The sequence below is a fragment of the Amphiprion ocellaris genome, chromosome 12 (genome assembly GCF_022539595.1).
Source record: "Amphiprion ocellaris isolate individual 3 ecotype Okinawa chromosome 12, ASM2253959v1, whole genome shotgun sequence".
NCBI classification, from domain to species: Eukaryota; Metazoa; Chordata; class Actinopteri; family Pomacentridae; genus Amphiprion; species Amphiprion ocellaris.
In genome coordinates this window covers 22,323,703-22,333,308 of record NC_072777.1, presented here as the reverse complement: position 1 = coordinate 22,333,308, position 9,606 = coordinate 22,323,703, and the positions used below count along the sequence as shown (strand labels likewise).

Below are 9,606 nucleotides of genomic sequence, written 5' to 3'. Positions count from 1 at the left end.
GAATATTTGCATTGCTGTCCTCAAAGATTTGCCAGTACTCCTGTCTAAACTGAAACTATTCAACCAGTATAGAGCTGCAGGTGCCTTTGAAGGTAAATTAACACCAGGGCAAAGTTTTTGGCACCCCCGCAAAGAGGTCGTAGATTCCTTCCGAAGTGATTTTAGCCAGTGGCAAAGGCTCATCAGCATCAAAATGCTAAAAACTGAGAAAAGTAAAAATGTTATTTCTTGCAAAATGTACACTGCACTATAGCATTTCTTTCTCATTATATATATATATATATATATATATATATATATATATATATATATATATATATATATATATATATATAAAAAAAATATGTTTAAGAATGTTCTCGTCTTCTTATTGCACAGCCTATACTTTAGTGCACATACTGTATGAGCATGTGACAAAAACACTTATACCTTGAACTTTATTGAAGTTTCCTTTATCAAAGTCTAATACACAATTTGTTCATTAAATGATCAAAAATAACAGGAAAATGCATCAATGTCTTCCACATTAGATAACACAGACTTCAATGTCAGGAAAAACCCTGAATAAATCCCATGGAAAAACATGTTCAGCACAGTAACTGCTTCCTCTGCAAGTTCTATCAACAGACAGGCTCTCAATGTCATTAGAAGAGTTTTTTTATTGTAAAACAAACTGTATAAACAGTGAATCATTAATCACTCCTTTTCACACTGAAAACTACCAAATGCAGTAAATGAATATATTGGAGGTGGAGCTGGCTCTTGCCCACTCTATTCATGTACTGTCCTGGCAAGAATTAATCAATTCCTCTGACAACTGGAGGAATGTTGCTGTTTGTGTAGTAAGTACAATATTTAACATTTCACAAAGATTTGATCACTTTTTCACCAAAGAGCACAGCTGCTTCAATCAGTCCATGTTCAGGGGCACTACATGATATCATTCAGACACAAGTGCAAAACCCAACATGGATAAAGGAAGAGACTCCACTTGTGTCATTTCCCAGCAAGCTGTAAGTGTAACCAGAGAATGGACATACAGATAGATGTAATTTAAACACAATTTGGTGGAAACCACAAGTTTCTCTGCCAAAGAAAATATTGGCATTAGCTCCTCAACAAATACAGCATCCTTGAGTGTCCATCTTGCATGAATTTCCCCTCAGTTCAGTTTTCTGATGATAGAGTTAATGTCTGTACCGCGGAACCCAGGATTCCCCAGGTCCTTCAGGAGCCCAGCTTTATCCCTGGCAGCATGACGAGCCACTGACAGCTTGAAAGGAAGCAGGAAGTTGTTGGCGGCCCGGAAGCTTTTACCAACGGAGTAGATCTCGTGGATCAGGTCCTCCAAACAAATGATGCCGTGTTTACCTGAGGAACAAGAGGAGGGAGGTTAGTGACGGGAAGAAAAGGGGCACCAAAGGAGGAGTAAACCGTGAGAAAATACTATCAAATGCACATATCTGAGTTTGTTTCAGGGGACATTTAGGTGGAAGTTGATTTTACCCTGCATTAAAATTGAATAAAAACAACTGTTTTTTGGAAGCTGGTGGTCACTTTATTTTATATTTTCAGAATTGATAGTCTATATGAAGATAAACACTACTAAACAGTAAACTGTATATTAATCAGTATGGCCCACACTGAATTAATATGCATTAACAGTTCATTTACAGATTTAAATAAATCCATACTAGGGGAGAGGTTCAGGGCACAGATCCTGTCAATCCGCTATTATTCGTTGTAAAAAGCACACTGAGGGTGTAGAAATTCAAACTATCCAGAGATACAAATGGAAAACGTCAAAGCCAAGTGAAATTTCATTGAGTTTCACAAATGTCACAGTGAGAGAACACTTTGCCTTATCTTTATTATTTATGCATCTCCACTCACTGGGTTTGACAGTTGAATATAAGCCACATTTTCTTTCACTTACTGTAAAAGTGTGTTTAACCTCCATGTTTTTGCTACTTTACATCCCTTAAGAGACAACTGACTGTAAGCTGCAAAGTCTGACAACAGAGATCCTCATAATAAAAAGCAGTTTAACAACCCTTTACATATTCTTCACAAAACTCCCTGACACTTTTCTGTAACCACAGCTGCAAAGAGTCGTTTCATCGAATCAATGTTCAACTTTTCATTTCTCGTACCTTAGAATTCTAACCTTGCATGCTGAGACGTTTTGTAAACCCCTTTGCAAACACATGGTTTAAATTCTGTATTTAGGAAAATGTTCTTTCCTTAAATGAACTTTAATCTTCATGATTATTAACACTGAAAGGTGTATGCAGGTCAAGTGGTGTTATGTGTCATTTTTGTAGGGTTGTAATCCCTAATATGTTAATTTTTCAGGTGACGACAGCTGTTGTCTTGAATGGGTTGTATTGAGAACTTCATTGAAATTAAATTTAGTTTATTTTGCATTTTTGTTCTCTTATTTGTTTTCATTATTTGTCTAATTTGCCATTTGTTTTATTGTGAAAGCACTTTGTAACTTTGTATTTGTAAAGTGCTATACAAATGAAATTATTTTTATTAATTATGGTGCACCAAGCAACATATACAGAATAAACAGTAGCAAACAAATCAAACAGTGGACGTGACTTACCCATGTGCTGCTCAATGAAGGTGTTGTCTGTGAGAGGAACCCCCCTCTTGCCGACCCTGGCCTGACCTCTCTTCAGAATGAGCTCACGGACAGACTTCATGTTAGGAAAGCTGTTGTGAACAATACCAAGTGGTAGAATATATAACACCATAAATGAAAACCAAGATAAAGTTGTGCAGCACAGCAGTGGGAATGACTCACCCCCATGCCACGTAGGGCTCCACGACCTTCAGCATGGCCATGGAGGTCTTGTTTATCTTGACAAAGGACCCGCTGAAGATCTTCCTCAGTCTAAACATCTGGATTACCTTCATCACTTGATTGCTGACACCTTTAATCCTAACGGGAGAGGAATTCTTATTTTAACAAAGTGGAATAGCTTCTCAGCGTGCAGGAAACCAAAAAACAAAGCACAAAACAGGCTGAAGAGACTAAATCAATAGCTAATACTTTTTCTGAATAGCAATAAAACATGTGAGGACCCCTTATAAAAGACATTGTTTTTTGTGCATTTTGCCTTTGTTACATAGGACAGTGAGCGAGAGAGACAGGAAACATGGGTAGAAGAGTGGGGGAATGACATACAGTAACTTGCCATTAGCTGGATTCGAACCCATGACCGCTGCGTCTGGTACTATTGCCCTGGTTAATGGGACACCTACCCAGCCAGTTGAGCTATCTGGGTGCCCATGAGGACCCCTTATTGTAAAAAATATAATCAAAGCTCTGACAGAGTGCTTCAGACATTCATTCAGATCAGATATCTACAAAACATCAGTTTTTCTATCTGAAATTTGCCAATATTTGAGCCAGTGCAGCTCACTGAGCACCTTTAAGTAGACAGCAGGCATGTTTCCATATAATTGTCAAGCAAATCGGATGCAAACTTTTGAAATGTCGCGAAAAAAAAAAAAACTTAAGCTTGTTTCAATCCACTGTGTTGGAGTGAAGCAACTACACTGTCATCAGAAGGTGGTGATATTACACAATGCTGTAATAAACAGAGTTGGAGAGGCCAGAAACGAAACCAGTTGTTTGAAAAAAATAAAAATAAACAGAACTTTGGTCTTCTTTGAGAGAAAAATAAATAGAAGTCTTCAGGAATTGAATATAATTGCGAAAGTTTCACTTCTTTTTTTGTGAAAGAACCAGAAACAGATGAACAATCATGCAAGTTCAATCTTTGCTGTGTCAGAACTTGGAAAAAAGTGTTTCTATCTCCCAAGAAGCACATGAAGTCTTCTTAGAAAACAACTTTAAGATGTAATAAAGCCTTGTTTGCGATATAGAGCATTTTTCCGAAAAACCTTACCTATGAGACAATTCATAACGCACATAATAATACATCATAAAATCATGACTGGGGGTGTAAGACACCAAGAGGATTGAGCGGACAGTTGCCTAATGACCAAGTGCTCGTCAGCGTTCACTATTAACCATATTTCCAACTCATTTCAATTACCTGAGCTAATATTCAGGAACTGTACATTAGTCTACTTTATAAACCTCTATCTGACTCCGAGTGACTTACTCTCTGATGCGGACGACGAAGGCCAGTTTGTGCTTTTCAGGAGGTAGCGGTGCAGGTGGTCTGTGTTCAGCTCTACGGATACGAGTGTCATCACGATGCCTCTTGTGGCTGTCTTTCAAAAAATCTTCCAAACGCTTGAATTGTAATGGTTTGCCTTTTGATACCTGCAACAGCACAGAGAAACACATGCATATATGCAGCTGAACAAAAGTATAGATATTATTTTCCCATATTTTGCATCAAGTCTACACCGAAGGTCAAGTTTGGTTTCAGTTTCATTACGGAGCGGTGCACTGTGGAGCAAGTTTTAAAACAGCCAGGTTTTTCTTTGTGTTGGCTGAAACCTAAACCAGAGATAGAACAGGTGTCACAATGGTGATACTGACTTTTTGTTAACACATCAGTTTTTTTCATCAGGCTCTGTACACACTTCTGTGTAAAGCATCATTTGACTTTTGGTGTGCCGCCTACTTCAGTCAAGAGAAACAGGTTGTAATAATGGAAAGCTACAAAAGATCTAAAAATATATTATGGTATAAAGTGCTGCTACTACAAATAATGTAAGAGAGAAATGGTAGAAAATGGTTAATAGAGTAAGTTAATACAACTATTTGACCACTCAGTGCAGCTGCTTCTTTCTAACATGACAACTGCACATTAAAGTTGTTTAACTTTATACATTTAAATATTAAATGCAGCAGTGCAGGTGCAGCAGTGTAAAACTACTTTTTTGCACTTTTCTCTTATGCAAATTAGGATCAAGCATAAAAACATACACTACCAGTCAAAGGTTCGGACACACCCTCTCATTTAATGGTTTTTCTTTATTTTCATGACTATTTACATTGTAGATTCTCACGGAAGGCATCAAAATTATGGAATATGGAATTATGTAGTAAACAAAAAAGTGTGAAATAAGTCAAAACATGTTTTATTTAGATTCTTCAAAATAGCCACCCTTTGCTTTGATTACTGCTTTGCACACTCTTGGCATTCTCTTGATGAGCTTCATCAGGTAGTCCCCTGAAATGGCTTTCACATCACAGGTGTGCCTTTTCAAGGTTAATTTTTGGAATTTCTTGCCTTCTTAATGGGGTTGGAACCATCAGTTGTGTTGTGCAGAAGTCAGGTTGGTACACAGTTGACAGCCCTATTTGACAACTGTTAGAATCCATATTATGACAAGAACCATTAAAATTAACTAAAGAGAAACGACAGTCCATCATTACTTTAAGAACTGAAGGTCTGTCAGTCTGGAAAATTGCAAAAACTTTGAATGTATCCCTAAGTGGTAAATATAGCTGCTAAGAAACCACTGCTAAGGAAAAGCAACAAGCAGACGAGATTTGTTTGGGCCAAGAAACACCAGGAATGTACATTAGACCAGTGGAAATCTGTGCTTTGGTCTTATGAATCCAAATCTGAGATCTCTGGTTCCACCCGCTGTGTCTTTGTGCGATGCAGAAAAAGTGAAGAGATGGTCTCTAGATGCATGGTACCTGCCGTGAAGCATGGAGGAGGAGGTGTGATGGTGTGGGGGTGCTTTGCTGGTGACACTGTTGGGGATTTATTTAAAATTGAACACACACTGAACCAGCACGGCTACCACAGCATCCTGCAGCGACATGCCATCCCATCCGGTTTGCATTTAGTTGGACCAAAACTTTAGTTGACCTAAACCCAATGGAGAAGGTTTGGGATGGGATGTACTGCAGAATGAAGGCAAATCAGACAATAATTGCTCAGCATCTCTGGGAACTTCTTCAAGACTGTTTGAAAACCATTTCAGGTGACTACCTCATGAAGCTCAGTGAGAGAATGCCAAGAGTGTGTAAAGCAGTAATCAAAGGAAAGGGTGGCTACTTTGAAGAATCTAAAATATAAAACATGTTTTGATCTATTTCACACTTTTTTGTTTCCACCACAATTCCATGTGTTTATTCATATTTTTGATGCCTTTGGCGAGAATCTACAATGCAAATAGTCATGAAAACAACGAAAAACCATAAAATGAGAAGGTGTGTCCAAACTTCTGACTGGTAGTGTACCTATGCATTTTCTGGATCACAAACTGAACCATATGTTCTCAGGGCAATACACCACACCCAGTTTGCGCACTGTAACTCCATGTCTTCATTCAGCATCATCACTAATGTACGACGCAGCACGTTGTAAGATATGTTGTGTTCACTCTGCTGATAATCTGTATCGCTGAGAGAGAATATGGTCAGGAAAGGAATTAGTGAAAGGTAGGCAATTTCTACAGCAGACTTAAATCCAAAATTCTTGACATAACCTCCTCCAGAGCAGGTTAGCGGTGGAGATGAAGTTACCATGGCAATCTATCTGGTTAAAAGAGAACCACCTTTGTGACACTAAAAAGTGCCTTTAGGCTCAACATGCCTCACTAACCCATTAATCTGGCTTTGTAATACAGCCCTCTGGACAGTGCTGACACTTTTTCCTATATCTGACCTCTCACACTGTCAAATACACCCAAGGAAAACAACCGTTACTTACTTTTCTCTTCTCAAGCAGTGCAAGCTTGGCTTGTGTAGCTTTAATGGCCTGGTATTGTTTCCTCTTTTTCAGGAGATACTCTGGAACTAACTTGATCACCTTTTTGGATCTGGCAACAGAAACATACAAAAACACAAAGTCAGTGAGGAAGACTTCTGATAAGCTGTTCAAAGTAAGTAGCTCTGCATATTTTCTAACATATACTATGTATACAACAAACACAGCATGCATTTGATCATATTGTATATTTTTATTACAGGAAATACATATTTATTGCTTCTACATCTCTACAACAGAATGAATCCTCAGTCAGAACCTGTCTTCCAGTCATTTTGGACGACAGCTTCACATTGTCAGAGCTTAAACAATCTTAGGCAACAAACAATGAAGCTGTAGACATTCTGCCAACTGATGTACAGCACAAACATGCCAACAGCCGGATCTTGTCTTTTACTTTTCGTCTGTAGCATCATGTAAGTTAAATAAAGCTGCATTTAAAGAAAGTTTATAGTCACTTGTGAAGGAATTATCCGGACACACTATCTGATCATTGTCCTTTAAAGCCATAGCTGACTAGAACGCGGATTAATTCAGCAGCTGAGAACTTGTCACCAGCTGAACAACTCCGAACTTCTTGTGCCAAGCTGGTTAACATTTATTTAACCATAAAACTAAACCATTTACATGCAGGAATTTATAGTTCTGTTCACACATATCCGATATAACCACTCCTCTGTTTCCAAAGAGAACAAATCAGCTACACAACATCAGGTTGGTGAGCTTGACAACTTTAGTATTAGTAGAAAGGTAACCCAAACAGAACTGACAAAACATACAGCACAAGTGCAGTCAGCTACATCAAAGCATTGTTATTTACAGTAACTAGTGTTAGATATCTAAACTGTATCACGTTAGTTATGTTGTCTCTCAGTGACGTACACTCAGATCCATGTGAAATTATGCTGCCTAGAAGCTGCTTTTTCACCCATCAGCCTTCTAAATATAAACATTTTCCGAGTTAATAGAACTTGTATTTATCGGAAAGACCCCACATGTTTAAACTGCACCAAAATGAAACTCGGATGGGCTTAGATATTATTCAAAACAAATACATACTCCGATTCAGCCATGGTGAAATCTGAAGAGTTGACCGTCGCACAGGGATGACGTCGTACTCCACGTGTTTGTTCTCCACAGACTGGGCGCTGTAACCGCTGTAACACACTGACACCTAGCGGTCAGTAACACTGAAAGCATCCAGACGTGGAACATGAGAAGAGCGTGTCTGCTCTTTCAGGACCACACTTCTATGACCCTGGCGTTTGTATCACCTGCTGGGTTTGGTGTCAGAGGAAGTAGCAGCATTTCTCTGGAAAACAGTTGCGAATATTTTTATTAGTTTAACGTTATAAAGAATAGAAGAATAGAAGATTTTTATATCCAGGGCAAACAGTTTCGCTCTCACCTTTGTATTAGCGTCAATTATTAGACCACACTTGTTTTCTTCAATTTGTTGTTCATTTTAATGCCTGGTACAACTAAAGGTACATTTGTTTGGACAAAAATAATGATAACAACAAAAATAGCTCATAAGAGTTTAATTTAAGAACTGATATCTAGCCATTTTCTATGGTTTTCTCGATAAATACCAAAATCATCTCAGTTCTTACATCAATAGCTATGGCATTGTACTGCCAAAAACAGTGCTTTTAGGCACTCATGTTTTCTTTTATGTCTGTTTTAGTCACATGATACACACAGGAGTTAGTACTTGATTGCATGACCATTGTTTTAATGACTGCAGCCATACGTCTTACCATGCTCTCCACATAGACTGTATACAGTCTATGGCTCTCCACCATCTTCTGACATTATTCTGCTTCACAGCAGCCCATTTCTGTTGCACAAATTCAAACAAATTTACTTTGTTTTTGGTTCTTGTGTTTCTCCATTTTACGTTTGATGATTTTCCAGAGGTTTTCAACTGTATTTAGATCTGGTGATTGAGCAGACCAAGAAACGGTTCCAGTGTTCTGGTTCTCCATCCAGGCTTTAACTGACCTTGCAGTGTGGCAAGGGGCATTGTCTTGTTGGAAAATCCAGTCACTGGAGGCAGGAAAGAATTTTGAAGCTGATGGAAGAAGACTGTGTTACAGTCCAGGGGCAGAAGGCAGAGGGGGAAGTTAGTGGGCAGAGGACCTCAGAGATGTACACCCCCAGGAACTTGGTGCTGCTCACCCTCTCCACAACTGTGCCATCAATGGTCAGTGGGTGATGCTGTGAGTGTCCTCTGCTGAAGTTGATAATAACCTCTTTGGTTTTCTCCACATTAAGGAAGAGATTGTTGTCTTTACACTACTGGACCAGTTGGCTCGTCTCATTCCTGTAGTTTGCTTCATCGTTGTTAGTGATGAGGCCCACCACAGTCGTGTTGTCCGCAAACTTGATAATGTGGTTACCACTATAGGTTGGTATAGAGTTGTGGATCAACAAGGTGAAGCAAACATTTCTGATGTCTTTGTCTGGACAGCAAAGCTACTGTTAAGCATCCAGACTGTGAGAAGCAAACTATATTTCAATTCGTCATTATAAACCTTGCAATTGGTCACGTTTGATCTAATGAAAGCAGCTGTGAAACCAGGCTGTGAGCTTGTTTTTTATTGAGTCATAAATGAGATTCTGTCAGCTCAGCTCCTCAATGATAATTAATACTTAATCAGATGATAGAAGCATATTGAAATGATCACTGATCGCCTTAATATCAAGTAACCAAATTAATCTTTTCTTTATTGATAAATCTTAACACATCTGACTGCACTATAAGGACAGTATCAAGGCTATTTCACTGTGAAAACTATTGCTGTCAGAAGTGGGATTCAAACCCACACCTCCAATGGAAACTCCAACTGGACACAGCACCTTAGACTGCTCAGTCATCCTGACT

General features: G+C 38.7%; 1 protein-coding gene across 1 annotated transcript; it reads right to left on the bottom strand.

Annotated features, from left to right (window-relative positions):
- Nucleotides 1-639: 639 nt before the first annotated feature.
- Nucleotides 640-7,894, bottom strand: rpl7l1 (ribosomal protein L7-like 1). The gene is made up of 6 exons (XM_023263466.3): nt 7,779-7,894; nt 6,663-6,771; nt 4,143-4,306; nt 2,813-2,950; nt 2,612-2,721; nt 640-1,371 (listed from the first exon to the last, which is right to left on the bottom strand). The coding sequence occupies exons 1-6, from the start codon at nt 7,790-7,792 to the stop codon at nt 1,163-1,165; spliced, it is 744 nt and encodes a 247-aa protein (XP_023119234.1). The 5' UTR covers nt 7,793-7,894; the 3' UTR covers nt 640-1,162.
- Nucleotides 7,895-9,606: the final 1,712 nt, after the last annotated feature.